This window comes from Corvus kubaryi, unplaced genomic scaffold, assembly GCF_017639235.1.
Source record: "Corvus kubaryi isolate FWS band 111438036 unplaced genomic scaffold, C.kubaryi_AGA036_p1.0 37284, whole genome shotgun sequence".
NCBI classification, from domain to species: Eukaryota; Metazoa; Chordata; class Aves; order Passeriformes; family Corvidae; genus Corvus; species Corvus kubaryi.
Window position 1 is genome coordinate 10489410 of NW_024581088.1, and position 27019 is coordinate 10516428.

The 27019-nt window shown below is 50.6% G+C and overlaps 1 protein-coding gene across 1 annotated transcript; it reads right to left on the minus strand.

The window, feature by feature from the left end:
• MNT (MAX network transcriptional repressor) lies at positions 1–25940 on the minus strand. Its single transcript, XM_042026519.1, has 5 exons — positions 25324–25940; positions 23132–23173; positions 22321–22432; positions 8339–8531; positions 1–6816 (listed from the first exon to the last, which is right to left on the minus strand). Exons 1-5 carry the CDS (start codon positions 25923–25925, stop codon positions 6110–6112), a joined length of 1656 nt encoding a protein of 551 aa, XP_041882453.1. The 5' UTR covers positions 25926–25940; the 3' UTR covers positions 1–6109.
• Between the last annotated feature and the right edge of the window lie 1079 nt (positions 25941–27019).

Consider the following 27019-nt stretch of genomic DNA (forward strand, 5'->3'; position numbering starts at 1 on the left):
TTTCCGATTTCAGTGCATGTTTATTTCAGGTTTATATTTATTTCAGGCAAGTGCTTATTACATGGATATCATTCATGTTGGATACCTAAATTCTGGAGCATGAAGAGCCAGTATTGTACAGCTGAATAGTAAAAATACAATATGTACAAAATTAGTTGCTTTTTCACATAGCAGATGTATCCAAACACATAAAAATCTTTACAGTCTAGTTTGTCAATATTCAGTATTTCAGTAAATTGGTAACACAGTGACACGTCCTCACTGTAAACACGGACTGCACCTGCCCAGGTGAGCGCGACGCGGGGGCTCCTGTGAGGTGCAGGGGAGGGACGGGGGCTCCGGGCCAGCGATGGCAACGACTGGGCTCACAATCAGCAGCTCCAGTGACACATTCCTAACGCGGGGAGCACAGCGAGATAAAATAAATAAATAAATGCTTTAGGCAGGAGGGAGGGAGGTCACATGCAGTGACAGAGCAGCGGGTCCCTGCTCCCACCACAGCTCCTCGCCCAGCGATGCCCAGGCTGGGGCCTGACCAGAAGCCAATAAATCATTGGGTGGTTGCAGTCAGTCCCTGATATCTCGCTCTGTCAAGCCCCACCACACTTTTGGCTCAGGTTGTTAAGGCGTATCCATAAGGCATTTGCACCGGGATCCCGCTGGCAGCACGCGGGCTCTGGCCGGAGCGTTCCCGATGGCCGGCCCGGGGCAGCACCGCAGCCAGCGCGGGCGCCTGTGCCAGCCACAGCAACACAATCTCGGGGAGGACATGCCTGCCTGCCAGCCAGCCAGGAAAAATCTCACAACAGAGACGGCTGGGCTGGGAGTTTGGGGCATTCCCCTGGCAAGCCGTGGTGACTTCTGCACCAGCGCTCCCTCACACTCAAATTCCTATTCACAGCACAAGGAACAGGGTGAATCAATGGGCCTCATCCAGAGCTAGAGCAGAACCAGCCATGCCGTCCTGATGAGGAGCACAATGACATCCCATGGCCCCTTCCCACCAAATCCCAGCACAGAACAGCCCTGTCCCCACACCAAGAGTGCAGGGATGGAGGTGAGCAGGGCCTTCCTTCGCTGTTCAGCAGCCCCAGGCAAGGAGCGAGCCAGCCTGGGAACAGCCAAACACAACCTTTGCCAAGACTGAACCCATCCAGTGCTGGGCTCGGGCCGGTACTTTAATAGTTCAAGTTTGGATTATCAAGTTCTGTGTAACAGGGACAGAAGGAAGCTGTGACTGATTCTATCCACAGCCTATTTTCCTTAACACTAAACATCCACTTCTAACAACTGATGTTTCACTCAGGGAAGAAATAACCTAAACATAGTGTTATAATCCATTTTAATCTGTCCCCAATGGTAACAAGGGGTGGAAAACAGGCAATAAGTATGAGGGTTTTCCTCTCCTCACCCCCATAGCTTTCAGAATCAAAATAAGATTGAAATGAACAACTGTTCAGAAAAAAACATGCCAAGTCTCAGAGGAGCCTCACCTGCGAGTGCTCAGAGCTGCCCACCCCCATGCACGCTCCAAGAGCCCTACAGCAGGCACGTATCTAACTAAGCTAATTAAGCAAGTGCCTGAACACTGAGACAGGCTGAGCCAAAGTCCTGCTCAGGTAAGCAGAGGTCAACTGCTTCATCTGGCCAAGGCTGCTCACCCTGCTGGGGACACTTGATACCCATCACAGAAAGCAAAGGGGCCAAACAAGCACCGACCACATCATCACATGGGGCAAAGGACATCTTCCCTCTGACCCCTGGCACATGGGGGGGTCTCCCAGAGCCCCTTGTGCCCACCCAAACTGGAATAGTTCTCACTTTTTTTCTTTAAATGCAAAAAACGCCCTCAGGATGCAAACCAGTCCAAAGAGACACAGGCTACATACGAAAACCAGACACAATAAGCCTTGCATTGCATGTCTACAGGAATCTACCAGGCGTGCGTACGGACAACCACACCGACACCGACACAGCAGCGACACCTCACCTCCACCTAAACCACCCAAAGGCATTTTTTTTGTTTCTTTTGTTCTTTTGTTACAGAAGGCCACTTTGAAATAAAACAAACAAAAAAAAGACAAGGAGCCCAACAGCAGTGGCAGCAGCCAGCTCAGTGGGATGATGAACGCTCCGGACACGCCGTGGGCGCCTGGAGAGCAGAGGCCTCTGCCAAGGGCCGTCCCCTTTGTCCAGCTCTGCTCAAGAAACCAAAACCCAGCCGTGCCAGTGGCCAGGGGCCCAGTGGTGACACAGGAGCCCCTCTGGCCTTTGACACCCAGCACTCAGCCCCAGCACGGACAGACAGACGGACACACACGCGCGTGCAGAAAAACCCCGACGGCAGCAGTTTGGCTCCAGCCCTTATTTCCCCATGTGAGATGTGGGTCACCAGCTGCCCCCGGGGACATGCAACCGCTGCCTCTCAGATCCCACTCAAGCAACTGCAGAGAACATGGGAAATCAGATCACTTCCCTTCCTAAGCTAAACTACGCAGATCTGGCTAATTTTTACTGGTGAGGTCAGGAATACATTCCTGTATCTAAAGTGTCAGCGTTAAGAGCTCTTTTCAGGATCATTCTAAAGTAGCAGTTTGGGTTCTTTGCCCTCTGCCTGCACTTCCCTGGCAGGCGAGCTGGAAGTGGCTTTGGCAGGCTCCGGGGCTGCCGCGGGCAGGCTCAGCCCAGCCGGGCCAGCACGAGGTTCCCTGCGGCACCGCTGCCATCCCCGGGGTTCTGTGCCCACAGATCTGCTCAGCTTCAAACACCCCCGGCCGTGCTGGCTGAGCTCTAAGCACGGGTCCAGCTCCTGAGCACCACTCGCCTGTCGGCAGTGGGACACGGAGCATGCAGGCTGCAAGGGCACTTGCCCTCAGCACAACCATCTCCACTGACAAACAAGCTCTGAGCCAGGTGTGACAGGACAGAAAACCCTCTCAAACTACAATGTAGAAACTCCATTTTCTATTGTTTCTGTGGTATGGTTACCAATAACTAATATTATTCAACAACAGAAGAGATTTCTTGTAAACTTCATATTTATTGATTTTTTGGGGAACAAATTAGATCTTATGAATCCCCAAGTGTACATATATATTTATATATAGCTTTCTCCATAGGGAAAACATGTATCAAAGGAGGAGAGACATTCCTAAAGTGCCCCTTATCATACAGTACTGAACGGGATTTCTAAAAACATCAGTGTAAATCCAAAGGTTCTGAGCAGGAATAACAGAGGTGGAGAAGAAAGGGCTGTGGCTGCTCTTCTTCCCACAGACTAGAGAAAAGTTGGCTGACTTTAAAAAACAAAAAGAAAAACCCCAAAGAAATGTTTCTGGTAGCCCTGTAAAAGGCAGATGAGAACAGGGGTACATAAGACATCTGGAGCAGCTCACGGGGCTGGCCAAGGGGGATGTTCCTAATGGGGAGGCCAACACCTGTGAAGGGGATCAGACACACAGCATGGCACAACTCCCAAGGGAAAGAAAAACTAGCCAAGATACAGGACTGGGCAAAGTAGGGCCACTTTTTGCACTCTAAACTGTAAGGGAGCAGAAGATGAAATCAGCAGCAGCCCTGTCCACACAGCACAGGCCATTCAATAACCCATCAGAAAGCTCATCTCCCTGGGGCTCAGCCAATGCTCCTGCACTGAGCCCATTCTCAACCCAGCTCCTTCTTCTCTCCTCGGAGGAGATTTTGTTATTTTGTGAGTTGGAACAGTAAAAAGAGGCAGAAAAACACATCCTCCCCCTCCTGATGCCACTGCAGAAGGCAAAGCCACACAGTCCCTCCTGGGAAGGGAGGTGATTCTGCTGCACATACTCAGCCTTGAGGAGCTTCTGATGAGGAGCAACTGACCCAATAGCCAACCCTACCTCAAATACCAGCACACAACGGCCTCCTTGGGAAAGCACCTGCAGGGACAAAGGACAACCAAGCCCTGGCAATTCTGGGAATCCCCCAGTGTTACTGGTGCACTGGAATGAGAAAAACCATCTGCTTAAATATGGTTTTAGGATAAGAAATCCTTCAAGGTTTGCCCATTCTGCAGGAGCTGTGCTGGTAGCACAGCCAAGAGCTTCCTGAACTCAAGGATACATGAAAGAAAAATAAAACAAGTGGTAACTGGGGCTTTATAAACAGACTTTACACAGTTCCCAGTGACACCTGCTCAGAAGGCACAATCACCCCTGAACTCTGCAGTCATTTCTCCTGCCTCCAGATCAGTTTTAACTGGGGACAGTATGGAACAGGCAGATGTTCTCAATTAAACCCCTGACGCTGTTCACAACAGTCCTCAACAGGCTGAAGTCCTGCTAGAGTCAACAGGTCTTTTGGGCAGAGTATGGATGCTGTTCTCCTGCAGGAGACCTCACCCCACGCTGGATGCAGCCGGGCGCAGAGTGAGGAGCGATGGCTCAGCTGCCCTGACCTCCTCCTCCTCTCCCAGAGCTCCAGGGCACATGCTGGGACCATCCTCCCATCCTGCCCTAAGAGAACAGCTGCTGGCTACAGCAGCATTTTGCCTGCAGTAAGGACTGTGGAATACTTGTTTTAAAAAGAGGAAGACAGAATGGAGATCATTTACAGCAGTAACTACGCACACAGTGCAAGGACCAGAACATTCAGCCAGCAGCTCAACATGTCCTAAGCAGCCTCCTGGGCAGGTACCAGCAGAGCCAAACAGCATTCCTGCTCTCCTGGCTCTCTGGGATTTGCCACTGACCTCAGACAGGTCTGCCCCAACCACCGGGAAGGGGGAACAGGAGGGTCCTGAGGGATGAGGGTTCTTTGGTGCACGTCTCACTGTCAGACACGAGCTCTCACTGATCTCCTGCAGCAAACCCTTATCCTGCATAAGGGAAGATTGCTTCCCTGTCAAAGGGAACAAACCTATTCGAACTGCCTGCGCTCTGGAAGGGAACCACATCCCCATTTATCCCTTTCCGAACCCACCGGCTCCCACACCAAAGCGTGGTCAGGACAGAACAAACTAACAAACATCAACCCATGCAGCAAATCTACCTCATTTCTCTTGGTCTTCTTGTCCCAGGTTCCATCCACCAGGCCACAGAAACGCCCTGCAAGCTGCCAGCACAAAGCACGTGCCTCTGCCAAACAACAAACCCGAGAGACCTGGGGGGGCTTGGACCGGTAAGAGGGACCCTGACCTGGGCCATGCCATGCACAGAGATCTGAAAAATCAATTATTGCATCAGCAAACCAAGCCAGACAAAATACAAATTCCCCCAAAACCATCCAAACAAAGCATTGTCAACCATTAAAATAATAAAAAACAGTATTTTTTTGACATAGCTATAAAAATCAAGTCATTTATAAAATGGCAACAAATCAAGTCTGGTTGTGTACTCTTTTTCCTTTTATTAGACAGGACAGAGAATTTCCTTAAAATGCCATAACAAGTCACAGTGATTTTAGATGGTTTTTGAAATGTAATATATCGATGGGAAATACCTTTAACATGGTTTGACTCGTGGTTTGTTGTTGGGGTTTTTTTGTCACTGTACTCTGGTCCACCAAACCATCTATCTTATAGTTTCTTGTTTAGAGAGGACACTCTGTCTTCTTCCTCCAAAAATGAATTTTGTCTCATAATCCTGCAAAATAATCAACCTTACAAAAGGCCTTCAAATGTTATATTTATATATATATATGTATATACATATATATACACACACATACACACATATATATAAATATAGACTTCTATGATTTTTTTTTTCCCATTCTACGCAACGTCTCGATAAAGAGATCAGCAATTTTTATTCTACAAAGAAGCAACACGTAAGAGGGCAAAATTAAAGTCTTAAGAACATCATATCCATAGTTCACTCATTACACATAAAAGGAAAAAAAATCACCATGAACAACTGTCTTTGAAGTTTCTCAGATTAGCAACTCCGAGCGCGGAGCGGCCCCGTCCCGGCGCTGGCAGCAGGCTGGGCACCGGGCGGCTCAGGACAGCCCGGCCCGGCCACTCTCGGCATTCCTGCGCCTCCCTCCCGCCAAGTCGGACGTGGTTGGAATGTATGGAGTTTCCTTAGGAAAGGTTCCCAACAAAGACCTCGCTGTCACACCGTCCCCTCTAGGCCAGCTTCAGCGTGCTCACCGGGAACGACGGCATGGTCACCATAGTCACCGGGTTTAGGACCGTCTGCCCAACCAACTGCGGGTGATGGACAACTTGGGTTCCTACGGCCGGCTTGGCCATCACGGCCGGCTGGCCCAGGCTCGTGGTGCCGTTCACTTGCTGGTGCGAGATGGTGTGAGCGATGTGGCTCACGACGGGCTGGCTGACGGCCACGGGCTGGGGGTAGATGGGCAGCTGCGGGCCCAGGTGGGCCATGTGGTTGATGGTGGCCGGGTGCACAGTGATGTGGCCGATGGGCTGAGCAGCAGTGGTGAGTTGCACGGGGCTGGATGTGGAAGGTGCAATGTGAGCAATGTGCTTGGTCTGTGGACCCTGAATGACGTGGTTGACAGTCTGGATGACCGAGGCGTGGGTGGTGGCGGTGTGGGCGATAACAGTCGATTGCACGGTCGAGGCCGCCACGATGTGAGTCTGTGCAGGGACGATCGCCTGCGGCGGGACCAGTGCTTGTGTCTGGAGGGGGGGCTGGGCGTGGGGCTTCTGCTGGATGGACACGTGCGGGGGCAGGACCGTGGGGAGGGGGGGAGCAGCATTGGGGGGGACGGTTTTCAGCAGCTCTGGGTGCTGGCGCTGGGTGAGTTTTGGTAATGAGTTCACTGGCCTGTCATCTTCCATATCTTCATCTATGTTGTCTTCACCCTCTGGAAAACATGAAAGGAAGAAACTCCCATAAAAAAGCAAGCAGAGCATGAACTGGACCAACGAGCCTCCCTAAAAGGCAGCCATCAGCAGAAGAGATGAGCAGGAGGCATCACTGAGCTACAGGCTGGTGGCACAATGGCACGGCACAGCACAAGGGCACAGCACGGCACAGCCCTCTCCTTGCTGCCTGTGGGCCAAGGACCTGGATCCAGGCAGGTGTGACAGCTCAAAGACCCAGCTAGAGCAGGGTGCTCCCAACAGGCTGGGAGGTCTCACAGAGGCAGGTGAGGGGAGCACCATGAGCAGAGGCCAACAGAAAGCACCTGGCTGAGCTCTGTCTGGGCTGAAGTGGGCTCCTTCTGGGAAGAGGAACAGGGTTTCCTTTCCTGGCCAGTTGTTCCACTGATCGGCACCACCCCTTCTGCTCCCAGAGCAGGAAGGAAACAGCCAAGGAGAAACATGGCAGCAGGTCTCTCGTCTGGTTCTGGAAAATGGACTCTTGTCCAGTCCAGGAAGTAAGGAAGCAAAGCAGGAACATACTGGTCCTGAGATCAGGAAGACAAGCCCGGCACCCTGCACTGCCTGCTCTAGTGCCAGCCATGCAGCAAAGAATAAAAATCTCAGAAGATACAGAAGCAGCAGGAACACCAGGGAAGACACTTCCCCTCCACAAGCTCTGGCTGGCAGCAGCTTGATGCGGTCACTTTTGGCAGAGGCCACTGCAGAGGGAACAGCTAGCACTTCTAAGGACAAAGCACTGCTACTCCCAGCTTCCATCAGCCTACACCTGGAGCCTGCTCCTACCAGCAGAGATGATGAGCCTGAACGAGAACCTGTGGCATCATCTGCCTGGCGTGCCAAGAGCAAATGCTGCCTTGAAGGAACTGCTGTGAATGGTTATGCACTACTACAGCCTCTGTGTCTCTGGAAAGCTCTACATCCACAGACTGCCTACTCTTCCTACTGCAGATCCCTGGTGTGGAGGGAAGCATGCACTCTTCTATCTCGCAGATACTTCTCACTGGGAACTGCACATCAGATATCCATTAGTGTCATTTCATCTTCACTGTGAATCCTTCTCACACAATGTGAAGGCTCATTAAAGTTGTTTAAATGCTCTGGTGATCCTCCCTGTACCAAATCCTTCTTCCATATGTGCTGAACACCCTCCCACATCCACACAAATACACCAGGATGCCCATTTCTAATGAGCAGGGCTGCAGAGCTGTGCAAGAAGAAAGCTAAGTTTGGAAAGCAGGAATTTATCTCCACAATGAGGTTGCATGTGCAAACCTGCACTTTGTTTCTACCTGACACTGATGCACAAGTTTCAGTTTACCTCACATGAGCAGCAGTGTGTTATTAACACCACCAATCATTACAAACACCCCAAAACCTTTTACTTTATTCTGAATGCAAAGAAACCCTGACGCTGCTAAAGGAAGACCCCCACCACCCCAGCGTAACGGTGTCAATGACCTTCCGTGATGATCACGAGACAAAGAGAAAAATTATGGGTACCTGATGCTGTCGAGGTAGATGCCTGGTCATCCTCTGGCTGAACTGTCTGGCGAATAATTCTGTCAATCTCCAAGACATCCATCCACTGGCTCAACTCGTTCTTCAGTTCTGCCAGCCGCTGCTGGGTAGCGATCTTCTCTCTCGCCAGCCGCTCCATCTCGTGCTCGTACTCTTTCTCCTTCCTCTTTAAAGTCTAAAGTCGGAGAAAAGAAAAAGAAATATGATGAGAACAAAGACAAGAATAATCTACACTAATCTGGTCACTCCCATGCCCACAGCTCATTTTTTGTATTGCTAGTTATGCTGGTGTCAAATGTGTTGAGCTGTATTTACACCTGCCAAGTTCGGGCAGAAAGGGAAGGACAAGAGCCAGCACATAAAGCATCACTCTGGTTGAACACTTTCTGCTTTCTGAGGGAAAACTAATAAGCCCCCAAAACTGAAATGCTTAGAATGAAAGAAAAAGCATAAGTACTGATGAGTTTCTGGGCAACACACACTACACCAAGAGCTCCTGACCTAGAAGAGATGGTGAAGAACCAACAACCCCCTGCACCACGGGGAAGTCTGAGGTCAAACACGAAGGAAGGGTATATGTTGTCCTCTCCTGCTAATGCCCCCTTGGCACTGGGAGTTGCCACATCCAGCTGCTGCATCAGTCAGCACAATACAGAGAAATGCCCCGCACTGCCCAGCACTGCTGCTGGGAAATATAAACACAGACCTAAGGGGGATCAACTACTCCAAGTGCAGCAGAAAACAACAGGCCTGTTGTACGAGTTTTTAAGCCAGCAGTGTAGCACTGCACAGTCAGAGACCTGGTCCCCCACCCCAGGGCCACACTTACTGTATGCATAAAAGAGACAAAATTAGGTGAAATCTGTAAAACTACATCCAGACTGTCCGTTTTCTGAAGTTAAGTTTCACCATTGGGAATTTAAATCCCACACACACTTCTGAAAATACCAGCCACACAGAGCCCACATGGATGCTCCTATTCCCTCACTGCTGGCAAGCACTGAGCTCAAAAGCAAACCCCACACCTGGCTCATGGTGTTAACACATGCTCTATTTCTCTCTCAGGTTCTCCAGGATGAGTACAATCAGAGCCTGACCTCATGCCTTTCAGTAGTTCTGCTGGCGTTGTAGCTCACAAGTTTGCTGGGAAGGACCTTAAAGCCTGTTCAGCCAGGCCTTTAATGCAGCCTAAGGCAACACAGATGAGGGCAGCTCCTGCTGCTACCTTTGTCCCGGTAACAACAATAAAGGAAGTATTTTTAAAAGAGCCAAACAATGTGTGTTAGCAGGGCACAACCAGTGCAGGTGTGTCAATGGAGACAGTTTCCCTGCCTCCAGATCAGCTAAAAGCTCCTCAAAACAGAGGGTTTTCAGGCAAAGGGGACAGTTCTTTCTCTCCTACTGCTTTTCAAGCCAAAGCGGGCAGCAGACAGGCCAACATCATGATCCCACAGTTCTGTCCTGGGCAAGCCCAGCAGACCTGCAGCCCACTGCAGGGAGGTGGCCATGGGGACAGCCAGGAAGGGAGGCTGGGGACTCCTGGAATCCTGGCTCTGCACCAGCCCTGACTCGTAGCCCAGAGATTCCCACGTGGCTGAGGCCCAAATCCACAGGCTAGTTTTAAAGTCTCTTTCCTATCCAATGCAGCCAAAGTATTTTGCCTGACCCAGAAAAGTCAAGTGCTGTGTGTGCTCTGATCCCCTTGCAAAGGTGTGTGGGTGAGACACGGAGCAATGGAGGGGAAGGGGAAGGTGATGAGGAAGGTGCTTGTTCCTGGGTCAGGTTTAAACATGCAAGAAGACTTGCATGTAACTTGTCTGAATGTCTTCCCCTCACTATGTCATCAGGAAAGAGGCAAGTAGAAGAAAGGATGAGGCTAAACCTGATGTGCAAACATGAGCCCAGCCCCTCTCTGCAGCATCTCCCCAAAGCTGCTCTCCACGCAGAGCACGAGAGGACAGGACAGGAACAGCTCTCCAGGAGGAGCAGGCACGAATCCCTGCAGCCTCGGCACCGCATCGGGCACAGCACACGCATATTCAAGCAGATTTGGCTTCATTCCCTGCTGTGAGAGGAGACTCCCAGCACTGGGGGAAAGCACTACTACGAGGTATGAGCAGGGCAGCCGGTAATTAGTTATAAACTTTTAATTACTGGGAAGGCAGGCAAACCCTCAGCAAGCACCAGGAGGAGTCTCCGAGCTGAGAGAGCCAGGGAGCTCACTGTGTCACTCTGAGGCACTCCACAGGCTTTGGGACCCGGCACTGGTCCAAGCCCGGCCCTGTGGGCTCTGCCTCCCTCAGTGCCAGCAGTCCCAGCCCTTGACCGGGCGCCAGCTCCTGGCAGCCCCTCGCTGGGTCTGCGGCACGGCTGGGCACGCTCCAAGGGGAGCTGCTGGGGAGGCTGCAGCAGCAGATGGGCTGGAGGCACCGCCAATCTTTCAAAAACTATTCTGGGATGCAATTCACTGGAGCTCACTTGGTAAAGCCAGATCTCCAGGCTGAGCTGCTCTGGCCTAGCAATGAACTGGGTGTGATTAAGTGGAGCCCTCCTCCCTCTCCTGCAGCTCCCTCGGAGCACAGCCGCTCTCTGCGGGTACACATGGGCGCAGTCCCCCCCAGTGTGCCCTGCACTGGGAGCTGAGCCCGGGAGCACAGTGCAGCAACGAGCGCTCACTGAGGGCCAGGGAGCAGGGACCCTCCTGCCTCTGCACTCCTTGCCACCGCAGCATCTCCCCTGTGCCCTCTGACCGCGGCACTGCCAGCCCCGGGGACACGCACATCTCTGGCATCCGCCCCCTGACAGATTATTTTCTGCAAATCATCCTGCCCACATCAGGTGCCAGGATTTCCCGTCAGTCAACAGAAAGTCCACAGTGACAGCCAAACCTTAGTCACTGGGACTGTGGTCACTGACCTGCCCCTGCACATCAAAACCTTTAGAGACACCCACTGATCCCCGGGATGTTTTTCTAAAACAGGAATTTCTGTCAGCACTATCACCATGGATCCCATGCAATACAAAACCAGCCACTTTAAAATAACATATAACCACACACTCTTTTCCCCAAACCCAAGCCTTTGGAATTTTCCAACAGAATGGGCAGTAATGGTAGCACTGACAAGGGCAGAGGGGACCTTAAAACTACAAACAACACAGTAACTGTGAATTAAATTTTGATAAAAGAAATTCATACAAATGACCAACTACCTTTCCTTCAAGATCTGAAACTTCATTAAGGCAGAGGCCTGGGCCAGCTGTGAGGCAGGAGCTGCCATCTGACCCACCTCCACAGCCACTGGGAAGGACCATGGCAAGGATTCACATCTGGTGCTGGCACCTGGGATGACAGTTAAGCTGCTTGCCAAGATCCTGAAGGACACACACTTAACCTGGCTCATGAAATACTGATCCTGTTTCTCCACAGTGGAAAAATCACTGAAGTTACCTGCATTTCTGTTTTCCCACTTCCTCAGAGAGCGGCCAGGCTGGGCTGGCCCCAGGAAGGCCAGGCTCGAGCTCTGCTCTGTTAGCAGAGGGCAGCCCGAAGCCGGGGGTGGCACCTCACTGAGCACAGCCCACGTGCACCACGGCAGCGCCAGATCTGCTGCAGCAGCAGAGCCCACCCCACCCCAGACTGCTCTCTGCAAGCACCAGGCTCCAGCACAGATCCTCCCTCTTACGTCTGTGCCTCCATCACTGTAGCATTTCTTTTTTTCCTGTTAAGCAGTTGGGAACCCTGGTTGCCCAGGCAACTGTTACACTGCAGTGTGAGGAACCTACAGAAGCTACGACTTGAGAACTCTTCCTCATACTCTTGTGAATCCATCCATGGCTTTTGATGCTTGGGAAGTTTTGCAAGTCAGCTGCTGGCTCTGGTGAAAGCAGGTATGTTCCATTCTGAACAGTGTCAGTTCTGCTGAGCTGAAGCTGAGAGTGAGCCCTTTGCAGCAGAGCAAAGGCCTGAGCCTCCCCTGCCAGGCACCACAGCAGTGGGCACAGCAGGGGCTGCTCCACAGGCAGATGGAAGCGGTGACAAGGGCACAAGGGCACTGGTGAGTCCCTTCATCTTTAATTTAAACACCACCAACCAAATTAAAATCCACATGTCAGTTTGCTTTTGCTCCCCTGAGTATGTGAGTCTTCTCCTGTACCTGTCAGCTCCTTGGCAGCCTTTATCCACCTGGATTACTGAAGCGAGACCAGATGACTGCAGCAACAGCGAAGGCCTGACACAATTCCAGAGGTAACACTTCCCCACTTTGTGCCCACCATCCCGGCTGTTTTGGAGCCACTGTTTGGTCCTTGAGTGCATCTCCTTGTCATTATTTGGTAAACAAACCGTACACCAACTCCTGCTCTCCTTATGTAGCAACAATCATTTGTCGCTGCAAAGAATTTTCCATTTTATAGCTGTCTGTAATTAAATTGCTCACTCTCACGTCAAGACTGGAAATAATGCCCCCAACGCCTTCCCTGCCTCAGGAATGTTGCTGGCCCTGCGGCTGCCATAAGTGAGGTTTAAAAGGCCTTATTACGCAGCTCCCCTCATAAACATTTTATTAGCAGTTTAAAAACACACTTTCAATTTTGAACTTTTCCAAAGAATATTTCCGCTGCTTTCTTCTCTTACATGGCATTCGCTGATTGAAAATACCTAATCAATGAGCAATTAGGAGAGTGATTGGCAATTTCGAGCTGGATTCTTCAACTCTCTGCCCTGGGGATCACAGCTGGTGCCACAGAGTGGGATCTACTGGGCCAGGGAGGGTCCTGAGCTGCCATTCTACCTGAAGGACCTCCAGCACAGACCAGACCAGCTGCTCGGGCTCCCCATTGCTGCACAGAGCTGTGATTCCTATATGTAATGGAAAAAACCCTAAATCCTAAGAAAAGGATCTTATCCTTGCTGGGACTGCCACAGTGCAGGAGATCCACAGTAGGAGCAAGCATCCACCAGCCTGACTCCAAAAACATTCCAACCAAGACCAGAGGGATGCTGGGGAACCAGCTGTCCCCACACAGCCCCGGATGGAACCCGAACAGCCCCAGCTCCAAACTCCATGGCCAAGCCACCACACTCACCTGTAGGACTTGGGGATTTTCCATCACTTCTATCAATTCTGGGCATTCCTAACTCGAATCATGCTAAATTGTCTCAGCTCCTCAGCTGCCACGAGCAGTTTGTTCACAGCCCAGCACCTACAACAACCACCTGCCCCAACCCCAGCTGACCTGCTGCGATGGAGGGAGTGGAGCCTACGGCAGCGGGAAGATGAGGAGCCGGTTCCCCCGGCACTGGGCCAGCGTCCCCAGCCTCTGCAGCCACTGCCTGCACCCGCCGAGGTGACAGCACCTACCAGCCCCTGCCCCGCGGACCCCCGGCACCGCTCCTGCCGATGCCAACCAGCCCCTCCGTTTGCGAGAAGCAGCCGTGTGTGAACCCCGGCTGGTTGCCGCGGGAACCAAAGCCATGGTTTCCATGGCAACTGCTCCATTCTGCTGGCTCTCGGAGATGAGATCCCGCAGTGATGCCGGATGTGCTGGCCTGGTACCACCAACGGGAAATACAGGTGGGGCACAACAGCCCCACCACAGAGCAACATCACCGCTGTGCTGCAGCCACTCCGGTACTGTCACCACCCACAGCTACACCTGACCACAGCCTGCCACAGCAGCCTCTGCTCAGCACAGGAGCACAGCCTCACCTTCTCCCAGCACAGGGTAAAATCACAACGGGCTTGACCCAAAGCCCTAAGGCATTAACAGCTGCAGCACGGGGAGAACAGGGCGAGGGTCTCGCCGTGACCAGTCCCCAGTGGACCGGGAGAGGGGACAGCCTGTGTGCTAATGAGGGGGAGGCGCAGGACAAGGACTTCAGGCTCCCAGTGTTCATGCCTCAGCTTCAGCCTCCCAAGATCTGAAACTCAATCAACCAGGACCAAAACCAAAATAAAGCCTGCAAGGTGAAAGAGAGACTGTCCCTCGCTCCCCACCAGCGTGACCCCCTGCACCAGCAGCCAGGCCATGGGTGTTTGCCAGCAGCCTTGTGACCCAGCTCTTCCACGTGTTCAACCCCTGGCCGAGGACGGCAGCCAAGGAGCGCTGCTGTATTCCAGGAGGGGACCTCACCCTCACACAGGCACGGGCACTTCAGGGAAGGAGCACGTCCTCACTGCACAGGCCACACCTGCACAGGCTGCACCCACTTTTTGGCAGGTCCCAGCGGGGTGGGCACCACCCACCATGGCTCAACCTGGCTGCAAGGGCAGGGACGAGCTTCTAGACAGAAATACTTCCCAGAATAGGCAATCTGCCTGGAGCAGAGCAATCGTGGAAAACAAGAACATGCATTGGTATTTACATTTATCATTTCACAGTGATAAACGCACTTCGGGCTCCTGATAAAAAGAGACAGGAGGCCATAATCTGTGATCAAAACTAGGGCTGGAACATGGCTGTTTGCACTGACCTGTCAGAGCCAGCCTCCTGAAGCACCACGCTCTGGACAAAGTATAAAGAGTCACTGGGGCAGAGGGAAGGAAGAACCCAAATCACGAAGACAAAAAATAAACTCAGAAAAAAACCAACAACAACATAGAAAAGGTAGCAACCAACTGGAACTCACAGAAAAACAAAGCAGGGAAAAGCAGAGCCATCCCCAGGCCAGTCACTGGACCCATGCTGGTTGCCACCAGTTAAGCAGATCTGGTTTACTCCTTGACATGACTCCCAAGGACACAAGAAATTCAATTTTAAAATAATTGAAGTATGACTTGCAATCACTTGGTGTTATGTCTGGTCGTGTGTTTTGCTCTTCCTATTTTTATTTTTTTAACCTGTCTCTGTCGTTCAGGAAACAAACAAGACATTTTTAATGATTGCAGTGGATTCCGGATGCCCCAAAGACCCTGAAATACTGTGGTGTGTTTGTTACTTAGAAAATGATCCCAAACAAATTATAACAACTTGGGAAATTAAACCTTGAGAATTTTTAATTTCAAATTTACTTCTGCAGCGCTTAAATTCAAAAAAGAATTGAAATTTAAAAAACAGTGGGAAATACGCTTTTGAGATTAACTGTTACCATTTCCTGCAAACAGAAATGAAGCATGCTGCATCTCAAGAAGGGATTATTATTAACAACACAACTGCTGGATGCAGGACCCTGGAAGCTCTTCCCAAGCCTTTCTGATGACGAATGGACAGCAGCTCCAGAGGGCAACAGGCAGGTTTATGCCTTGGAGCCACAGCCAGACCTGTCTGCCAGGGATGAGGAGGAGACTTCTGAGCAGACACATTATCCCTACATCGACTTGCTGCAGTGCTTCTGTATTTTCCTTGCAGGCATCTCTGAGCAGCTGCAGGAGCCCAGGCAGAGTTTTGGATGGGTCCCTCCCTTTGTTCCCATTCCTACACTTTGGCTCAGCCAACAGGCACAAGGCACAGGTGAGCTGCACACCTGAAGGGAACCTGCCCAGGGAGCAGGGAAGTGAGGGCTTCTCCTGGGAGAGGACACCTCCCAAAACACAGTTCTGGCAGGTGATGGCAGTCCCAACAGCCAAGGGCTCTGACAGAACCACTCCCCCACACCACAGCAGCAGGTCCAAGGTCCTGGTGACTCAGAGAATGCCATCCCCCCGCACCACCCCTCCTTCCTGTTTCCCCATCCGTCTAAGGAGGTCAGTGCCAGTTACGCACATCCCAGCAGCTCCACCCACGGCCCACAGAGCAGACCTGGGTCACCAGAGGATTTCTCTCCATCCACCTCCCTCACTGTCAGGGTTATGGTGGCAGTGGGAGGACACAAGACCCAGCTGTTAAACACAAACCAACTCCAGCACCTGTGCGAGGCCACAAGGCAAAGCTGTGCCCAGGTGGAAACCTCTGTCTGTGCTGGAGGGCTTGGGTCTGCACTACTGCTGGCAGCGTCAGAATCCCCCTCATTTATTGTTTTGTAGCTAACAATGTTGGCTGCTGTGATACACACAGCTGCAGAAGTCAGAGAACATGGAACTCTGCAGCACTCCACACACCATGGTTATCGCTTTCTTACAACTATTTGTTAGCAGTTCCCATCAGTCAGTAACTACTTCATGGTAACTTCAGAGAGTATCAACACACACCTCTGCTACCGACAAGAAGAGGAACCCAACCTGCCCCGTCACTTGTGCCACAGGGTCCAGACCTCCTCCCACTCAGGCCCTCGAGGAACGGCAAACCCACAAAGCAAACCACACAGCTGTGATGTTTGGTGGGGTTTTGGGTTGTTTGGGGCTTTTGCTGTGTTTTAAAGGCAGGCGACTGCTGCAATGTCACACATAAAATAGAGCCCATGCAACCAAGCTGCAATCATCACTGCTCTCGTTAAAATAATCATCAACCCTCTTGGCAAAGGTTAAGAAACAGCCTTCAATCACTCAACAAGGTCCAAATGCTGGACATTTTTAATCACAGGACATGTTCTGCGGCCAATCCTGCAAATAAAAATGCCCTGATGGCTCCCTGGATGAGCCTCCCTGCAGACAGGTCCTGCTGCAGCTGGAGGAACAGTGGGAAATTCAGTTTTACATTCTTAAGTAGCTTCCAACTTGCTTTATTAAAACCTATTTTTTTGAAGATCTTACTTCTCACCACTTTCTGAAATCTACAGATGACACCACGCTGCATGACCATAGCCTATGGATGCTGGAGGCCTTCATTACTGGCACTGAAATTCAGGCTAATTAGACAAGATAGAATCGGTGGATCAGGTCAGGTAAACAACATGAAGCAGCACAGCTGGGCATGTGAATGCTGCTCACATGAGGGAGGCATGGCAGGTACTGATGGACCCAACTCTTACTAGACAAGTTTTACAGAAGATGAGTATATTCACCTCATAGCTAGCACAGAATAAAAACACAGCTACAGCCATCCTCATCAAGGTGGGGAACTTAACAGGATTCAGCAGCACGGTTTGGTTTATCCATTTTGGTGTTTAATCCAGCCACAATAATGCCTGAATGTAAACAAGTTCTGGTCTTTAACCACAACCATTGTCAGACCTGTGGGTTTGTGCCTGCAGTCCAGCACCTCTGGCACCAGGATCTGGCATGGCTGCAGGGTCCTCTGCACCCATCAACACCCAAACCCCCAAATCAAGCACTGCTATGGGACTCAAAAACCCACTGCTCTTGTTCTGGTCCTCTACATGCAGGCAGGGATGAATTACTGTGCTCAGGCACCAATGAAATGACAGGTAAATAAACTAAAAGACAAAGAGATGCTGTGGATCTTAAAAGGAAAATTTAACCCATGTAAAACCAGTATCTGGTCTGTTCACATGTCCATGAGATCAGCTTAAAAAGGGCATCACAAAGGATTTCTACATACACTATTTAGGCATCCTTGGATAGTACTTTGGATTCCTTCTACCCTGAAGGGAGTCGATTCTGTTGATTATTGTTGGCATGAGTAGAAAACTATATTATTCTTAGGTGCACAACTGTTGCTTCAGGCAGTCTGAGAAGCCAAGGGAGATGAGGTGAGGATAAACAACTTAAACATCATGGATGATTGGCAGCACTGGTGAGCACAGGTAAGTCAGTTCCTGAAGGGTTTCACTCCTGGCAGGAGGTCAGGCATCAGCTCTATTATTTACTGTTTGAGTTTGATGAACTCATTTTCTCAATGATCTGAGACCTGTGAACTTCTGTCCCTGCTTTAATTTCAATCCGAAGCAGCTACATATGACAAAGGAAAGCGCCACTGATCTGGCAGCAGTGACCAAGGCCAGCTGAGGCCACAGCCCGGCCACACGAAGCCAGATCAGCTGAGGAAGCCCCGTTTGTAATCAGAGGAGGAAATCAAGCACACTTCCCCCAAAATGAACAACGTAGCAATTTACTTGGGAATTTATGGAGATGTCCATTACCTTGAGTTCAGAACACCAGGACGTTTTTTTAGTCAAACTTTTTTTTTAGCTCCTGAGGAAGGCATCAGGCCATGGAAACCGTCAGGGGCTGCTTCTAACCACCTATGATGAGCTGGGAGAGAGCTGCAGCCCAGCTTCATCTCACTTTGGAAAGGGAAGGTTTCCATCATGAAGATGAAGACTACTTCACTTTGGTAAAATACTTTCCTGGCCAGCTGGATTGCAGTTCAAGTGACAGCAAGACTGTTCACATAAGCAGACTTGTGACTTTTAAATGGCTTTGCCACTCATTTATACATCCCTCTAAGTGCAACAAACCAGAGAAATCGAAAGACTGGTTTGCATCAAAAGGTTATCTGGGTGATTTCTGGGAAGACTGGCCCCAGAGGCAAATTTTCAGCCAGTGGCCACCTGTGGCCTTGCTCCAGTACCTGTCCCATCAGCAGGATGTGGTGTACAGGGCCAACCCCAGCTCTTGGGGGAAAAGGAAATTTCACCTTTCTTGCCCCTGCTCAAGGTAATAACGACAAACTGGCCACACTATAAATCCTCAATTCGGCACAGCTACATTTTGTCTCTAACACCACAAGCAGGGCTGCCAGAGGACTTCTGTGAAATTGTTAGTGAAGTCTGTTTCACAAACAGGGCCAAAACCGCTCTGTACATCCACAGTCTATCTGTCACCACAGCAGCCCCCCAGAGCCTCTGCCATACCCAGCAGCATGTGCAGGGGGTGCGATCACAGTGGTGTCTTGTTTCAACACCTTCCAGAGACTTTTGCTCTTTGCCTTTTGCGTGCCCTGGGAAGCTCAGCTGCATCTCAGATTTTGAAAGCACATTGTTATTTAGTCAGCATTTGAACTGTACTGGGGAAACTGGCCAACAAGCAGGACCTGCAGCACACCCCGAGACTGATGGGCTGGGCTGTGTGCCAGTTGTCCCAGTGTCACCTGGTGAGCAAATCACCTGGATGTCATCTGACACTAAGTGTACAGTAGAAAATAACCCCTGAAACTGGAGGGTGTTCAGGTGCCACAGTGACAGGGACAGTTTGAGAACACAGAGCAGCAGTCTTGCTGAAGGGCTTCAGTTAGCTTCCAAAGAAGACGATTACGTTTCCTAGGGGGCAAGGAACCCTTCAGAGAGAACCAAATCCAAATGCCCATCTGCACAGGCTGTGAGCTGTGTCTGACGTGTGCTGCCCCAGCAGCCCCTTCCCCGGCACAGGCGCAGAGGGGCTCTGGGGAGGACAGGCCTGTTCTCTGCCTGGGGACACTGCTCAAGAGCAACCGAGGGGACAGGGCTCTGCTCTCTCTAAGCAAACAGCATTTTATTCTCACCGTGGTTTTTTGCACATCACTCCATGCATCTTACAAACTTCCCAGAGGTCTCCAGCATTTTCACTCAGGTTTTGCAGGCAGGAGAGTGAAGAGCAAAAGCCGACGTGGCCCATCTAACAAATGGACTTGGTCGTAGGTGTGTGCTGGGGTCTGGAGCCCACTCTGCTGCTGGACCCACTGGGACACCCTCCTCAGCTGAGAGCCGTGGCACAACAGCCCACACCGCCTCAAGCTGAATCACCAGCTAAAGGGATTATTAACTTCCAGCTGAGTTGGGCCCCATTTCCTTTGTGTAACAGTGTGCTTAATTGCAAATTCTAATTTACTGTTGCAAAGCACAAGCCCAGGTCCAAGGATAAATTAAAATGACTGCTGTATGGGAAGTTTGGAATTTAACTTTCTAACTTATCTGATTTGATGCAGATACAAATATTTAAATCCAGCCAAGGAAACAAACAGCCTGTTTCTCAGAAGTTCCAGCTGGGAAGGGGGGAAGGAAGGATTTTGTAGGAAGAGAGGCTGCAACAATCAGTGTACTGTCACAGTGCCTGTGGGAGCAGAGCAGCCGCTATGCAGAGCTTTGGCCGGCGCTGTGCTCCTCCCCTGCAAGGCTCATTTGGGTTTGGGTTTTTTGGGCTTTTTTTTTTTCCCTTTAGTGAAAACTGCTTTGCTATCCTGAGAGTAAGAGCTTTTACTTTTAAATCCCTTTTGTACAATTGCCCTGTTCTCTTTTCAAGGGAAACACGGAGCCTGTGAGTGAAACACATGGAGCCTGGCACTTGATCAGTGGCCATCCCCACACCGATAGATCTTAGTTTTGTTGAAACAGAGTAAAGCTAAATTGAAACTGCAGTAAAAAAAAATTAAATATTATTATTATTTTTGAATGCTGAAATTTCAAATCAGATTTTTAATAATCTGGGTTTTTTTCAGGCAAATAAACAGTGCTCAAGTTTTTAGCACAACTGAATCCTGTGACTGAGTCACAGACCCACAGCTTTGGTGCTGCCAAGGAAAACAGTGCTCAGGATACTCCCTGAGCAGCTGCCAGAGACGCTCCCAGGGCCCAGCAAAATGATGAGGAGGAGATGCAGCAAGGAGGTTACACAACGTCACAGGCCATGCTGTGTCACTGCCCGCGGGGCAGGGAGCCAGCTCCTCGCCGGTGCCGGGTGAGTGCCAGCTCACAGCCGCCGGCCGGCGGGCAGCCCTGCCACGCCAGCGAGGCCCGGTGCTCGCCATGTGCTCCCCACACACGTGGGGGTGGACGCTGGTACGGGCCCGAGGGCACCGTGACCTCCTCCACCACACCAGGCGAGCACCCAGCTGCAGGCCAGCTGACCGACCCGCTCCTCCCGCCGCCGGCCCAGCGCCGCCACACTGACCGACCGACGGACAGCCACGGACAGCCGGCCGGCTGGTCCTGTCCCAGGACTGCACACCCCAGACCGGCCACCAGAGAGGCTCCTCCCGCAAACTACACCGTCTGTGGTGCTTGGGCAGCACGGCTGGCAAACCAGAGCTGTGCAGGCACAGCCCCTGCCGGCGTGAAGGTCCCAACACCGGAGGGGAAATACTGTGCCACTAACCCTGCCAATCTCTGCATTTTCACTTCACTGATTGACTGAACACTGGTGTAACTGCACCACCCCAAGAATAGCTCCTGGACCATCACAAAAGCAGTTTACACTTCCTAAGAGGACGCGCTGAGGGTTTCACTCCCAGTGATATACAGAGCTGTCGGTCTGAACGCTCGCAGGCAGCACAGAACTGCACGGCACCGAGGCCTCCAGCGCTGCACAAGGGAGCCAGGAAGGAGGGAGAGGCAGGACTGGCCATCACCACTGACAGCCTCAAACAGAATTTCAAGCTGCCTTCCAAAAGCACAAAATAAAAACACTGCAGAGCAGAATCTGCTCACAGAGAAGTCTGCACCTGCATCAGTATTCCCAGGGTGTCAGCCCCGACCCCAGAAACAGCTCCACTCCAGATACCCTGACTCGGGACTCAGCCCCGGATACAGTTTCCAGATGAATTTTAATTGCATTACATGCTAGTGATTTCACATTCACAGGGGACATCTACAACAATTTCTTTTGTGCTACCATTAACCACTTGCACAAACATTAAACAAGCCAACACAAACACTTATTTCCCTCCAGCTACAAACACAACTCATTTTTACCTGTGCTTTCTCCCACATTCACTCCTGGTGCCCCATCCACCTACAGCTTCATGCTGCAACCCCTAATTCCAGGCTTTCCTTGCCTCCAAGCAAATGACTTGTACTCACATGTCAATCTCATCAAAATTTTGAGACATACCAAAATCTTCACAGAAATCCATCTTTTGTAAGCAAACAGAAAACCTCCCCAAACATACGTATTAAAATTCACCTGAGCCCAAAAGGAGCAACTGAAATTCACTCAGCCTAGATTGCTAAAATCATCTGAATTATCTGCTCCCTGCCCTCACCATTGCTGGCAAGGATGATTTGTGGTTAACTTGGAACTTCTAGAATAAGAAGATTGCATGCAGCAAGTGTTCCTCAAAGATCCAAATATTCTGGAAACTTGGAGTTTATAAATGACCATGCCTGCATGGGAGAAGGAGGAAGGGGAGTTTCTCTCCCATTTTCCTTTTCACTCCAAAGCCAGCTCCCGTCTCTGCACAAGCCCAGCCCTCAGCCCCACGAGCGCTGCACGTACCTGGATGTATCGCAAGGCACTCCTGAGGACACTGAGGTTTGAGGTCTTCTTATCATCTACGTTGGGGATGTTGCGCTTTAATGTCTCAAAGCACTCTTTCAAATGTGCACGTCTAAAGAAAACACAGGTGGGTCGTCAGCTCACAGGACACACACCAGAAATCAATTCCACCAGAGGGGAGAGCTTAACTGGGGCCTTAATCCAGCAAAGCACCTACACCTGTGCATAGCAGCCCCCCCCCCAGCACAGCATGCTCACAGCTGAGCCAATTCACACCAGCAGAGATTGTGCCTGGATTCTATCCCAGCTTTGTTAGGAAGACTGGGCAACCTTAAATGAAATATCTCTCTCTGCTGGTGCTCACTGTCACCATACCTCCAATTCAGCTAGTCAGGCTTGTAAGAGTTTTGGGTCAGAAGCTGATGTTTATTCTGTATTCACACTGTACACTGACCCCTGATTTTGAGTATTTTACTCCTTTTAAATTAAAAGAGAGTCACACTGTTATGCACTGTTATTGCTTTGCGAGATCAGGGCTTTGCAGGGTGACTGGGATGCAATGGTGCAGTTAAACAGAACATACTGGGAAGCAAGAAATGCAGAATTGAGCTATAAAAAAGCAAAGCAACACTGCAAGATTCAGTAAAAGTCACTAAGAATTTTATTCAGGTTATCTGTTTAAAAAACAAGCAAACAAACAAACAAAAACCCACCAAAGCCAAACAAATATTGACAGACAACAGGCCAAAAAAAAAAAAAAAAAGGAGGGGAATTACAATTTTAAAACCCAAACCCCTGGCTTTCTACGCACCTGTTCTTCTCCAATTTATTATGTACTTCCCTGGTCCCAACCCTGTAACCCAAACAGAACAAAGATCAGCTCAGTGTCAGGGTGAAAACTCCTGCATTGCACCTGTGCTTGCAGCAACGTCTGTGTGTTGAGGAGATAAGGAAGATGCAAAAGCAGCAGAGGTGTTCAGATATCACTGGTTTAACATTAAGTACATTTGTATCTGCCTATAATGTTTCAAGATAAACTCCATACTTTACATGTGTATCAGGTGAACATCGTGCATATAACGCACATAAGATACAAACAGGTGTGCTGTGTGTGTATATACACAGACACAGCTCCTACCAACAACAGGGAAAGACACGAAGTATGAATTTTAAATACTTGTACAGTCCCAGAGAGCCCAGATCCTGACCTGGTTCTGTGCCTACAGCTCCAGTGGGACACGGTTTGTGCAGTTTCAAATTCAAGCACATGGGATTGGGCAGACACTTCCAACTGCTTTGGGTTTTTACTGTGCGTGAAACAACACAGCTGAGGATAAACATGGAATGAAGCAATACAGGAATTGTCCAGTCACTGCTCAAGGAAAAACCAGTGAGTTTCTGGTTTTGGGGTTTGAGTCCACCCACTCTCTGAATCAGAGGAGTATTTTTAGGAAAAGCCAAACAAATATACATGTTATCTCAGTTTTTCAGCTACAGCAGTGATAAGGTACATTAGCAGACATGGAGATTTCAAGTATCTTTCATACACTGTGCAAAGTAATTATTTGCCTTTGACTGAAAATATGGGACATTGAGGTAATAATATCTAATAAATTGACACAGATACTTGACAGCATTTTCCCATGAAACATTTACAGGCTGAAAAAGACATCTTTTTTGTGCTTATGTCTAATGGAGCAATTCTGGGGGGACACAGTGATGGTGCTGTGCTCCACACTGGCACCATAGCCCCCCCACCTCCCAGGGGCAAAGCTCAGCCTGACAGCACAGCAGCAGTTTGTGGGTGCACCTGCAGCCACCCCACTGCCCACTGCCTGGGCAGCCAAACTTGTGCAGCCTGCCCTGGTACCCCCGTGCCAGCAGAAACCTCCTCCACAGCTCCCTGAACCCACACAACATCCATGACAGGGTCTCTTGATTAGTGCACAGCCTGACAGACCCTTCCTGCAGTTGCGTGTTTTACAGACACGCTCTGAAGATCCCAGTCTTCTTAGAGAAAGTACACTGGCATTTTACCACAGCCTTTATCTTCACAAACTCCTGTCTGCATTACTTTTGCTGTTTCCTTCTATGCATTTTGGGATCACTATATCCCAATGGACAGTATGAACCCTTTTTCTGTCCACTACACATCTCCTCCAGCCCCCGTGGGAGTCACACACCATCTCCAACACCACTGCCAAGAGTCATCCCCCTGCTGCAGGCAGGGAGGAGAACAGTCAGAGGCCCAGACAGCACAGCCAGGAGGGAAGACTGAACAGATCCAGGTCACTTATCCTGCAGGAAAACTGAGGGGCCAAAGGAAACAGGTAAAACTGCTGCAAGAAGGGAATGGTTTGTTCTCCCAGTCCACAAGCAGTAATACCAGACTCCGTATTGGGATAGTGTGGTCTGGAAACAACCACCTACAGAGAAGGCAGGGTCTCCACCAGCCAAAGCCCTTAGGAACAAGCCGGACAAACACTAACCTGGAGCAACATCAGAGCCTCAAGTCCTGTCAGAGAGTGAAGGCAGACTAAATAGCCTTCAGCCCGTTCCAGCTGCAAGACTCTGAGCAAGCAGGAGGCCCTTGGCACTTACAGCACTAAGAAACTAAAACAGCAACTAAGGTGATCTCTGTCCTCGGAATAACATCTCCCAAATCCCATTCCAGTTTTCAAGAAAGCTCCCACAAGCAGCAGTGTCCTTTGATTTCCCTGACCAGTACAAGCAGAGATCTTTTGCCAAACATAACACATGATACTCCTTGAGATCAGACAGGCAGTGCTGGGACTTGCTTCCTAACACAGTTCTGGCTTGGGAAAAAAAAAAATCCTTATACAGAATCTTACAGTGTGGAGTGAGAGAGGAAAATAAAAACCCGTCAGGCTAAAAAACCCTGCTCTCAGCAATTCAAAGACATTAAACATCCACAGGTCTTGGTATTTCTGATCTGACAACACTTTGCACAAGCAGGAGCTGCTCCACACACAGTGCACTCACCCTCCAATTCTCTTCTTGAGCTCGATGGGTTTCATGTCGTCTGCCGGCGCCAGCTTCAGAGCGCCGAGCGGCGCGGGCGCTCCCGGGTGCTGCAGGGGCTGGATGGGCTGTGGGACCACATGGTGCTGGGAGATGGCCAGCACCGGCGCCGCGTAATGCTGGAGCTGCTTGGGGCTGCCCGACGGCGGGGTCGCAGCTTTCCCATCCGGCAGGTGCGGGCCCGGCGGCCGCTGGATCACCGGCGCCACCGACGGGGCTTCCTTCGGGACGCTGGGAGTGCTTACGAGGGGCTGGTGGCGCTGCACAAGCGGCGGCGACAGGGCGGTCTGGGCTGCTTGCTGGGGGGAACTGGTGACAACAGGGATGGGAATGACTGAAATGGGAGCTGCCAGGGGCGGGGGCGGCGGGGGCACTGGGCCCGGGGGGGAGATGGGCACCAGCAGTTCGCTCCGGGGCTCCTCTGGGGATAGGGCGCTGTTGGCCCGTGGCACGCTGGCCTTGCCCGCCTTCTTCTGCTCCTGCTCCCTCTCCAGGCAGAGCTTCTCATGCTTCTCATTCTCCTCTGCAAGAGAAACACCCACAGTGAGCAATGGCGCTTCCATGACCTTCCCTGGGCACAACCTACAACCAGCTCAGGGCAGGATCCTTAAGTTAAAGTACCCTGGGTTTTATACTATCCTGAGTAAATCCCAGCTCAACGGACACTGCACTGACACAAACACATCAGGGCACCTCTTTACTGCTGTGCATTTTAATCAAGCTCAAACTTGGCTTTGATGTGTGTATGTTCCTGTATGTTTTTAGAACACCAGACAATGTAAATGAAATCTGTGTGGCCCGACTAGCAAAATAAACCTCATCAAACGCAATCCAGGGCTCTGGCTTTAATTGTGTGAACATGGCACAAACAAAATTTATTTATACAAGTCCTGTGGCGCCAGTGGCCCAGCATCTAGACATTGTGCAGCCTTAATCAAATATCTCCAAACCCACCATCCATGAGGCTCTGCAGATCCCGCTCCTGACAACCTCTGAGGAGCTGCAACAAAAAGTGGTGCACCAACCTCTTCACAGTAATATACAAATATTTGGAAAATTAAACCTTATTTTATCAAGGGAAGGATTAGGGGAAGGACACGGACAGTTGGGTGTTCGGTGTTATACAGTCACCAATATCAGGTAATTCAGAGGAAGCTCTAAGAAACATCCCAAGAGAGCCTCTCCCAGGAGAAGCTTGGGCTCAACTGAAACACTGAAGTCAGAATGTGTATTTAGGAAATTAGAGAGAAGAGCGTGTATACTGCTACCTGGAATTACCAGGTTATGTTCAACCCCCCAGTGATCTTCAAGAAGAATCTGTATTGAACATAACACGTGGAACAAGGGGAAAAGGGCCCCACCAGGCACGGAGCTGCCCAGCCCTTGCCACCTCGGAGGGTCCCTGCCACTACTGGGATACTTTCTAACCCACCTTTTGATTTTGACGGGGGCAGTGCAAAACCTAAGAGAGCAACAAAGGGAACAAAACTCTTATTCCCGATTCTGAATGCCCTTTGGTACGTGTGACCGCACAGCAACACTGACCCAGATTCAGCTGACACGGTTTCCTGAAGTTCAGCTGCAGCAACAGCCCAAACACACCCCAACCAACCTTAGGAGCCCACGAGCCAGGTCAAGCAGCCGGCTGCCAGGGTAA

Coding starts and splice junctions, on each gene's coding strand:
- MNT (XM_042026519.1), bottom strand. CDS start 25,925: ATGGAAGCGCCATTGCTCACTGTGGGTGTTTCTCTTGCAGAGGAGAAT. Junction 8,532..22,320: donor GTGCCTTGCGATACATCCAG/GTACGTGCAGCG, acceptor CTCCGACTTTAG/ACTTTAAAGAGGAAGGAGAA. Junction 6,817..8,338: donor ATCTACCTCGACAGCATCAG/GTACCCATAATT, acceptor CATGTTTTCCAG/AGGGTGAAGACAACATAGAT.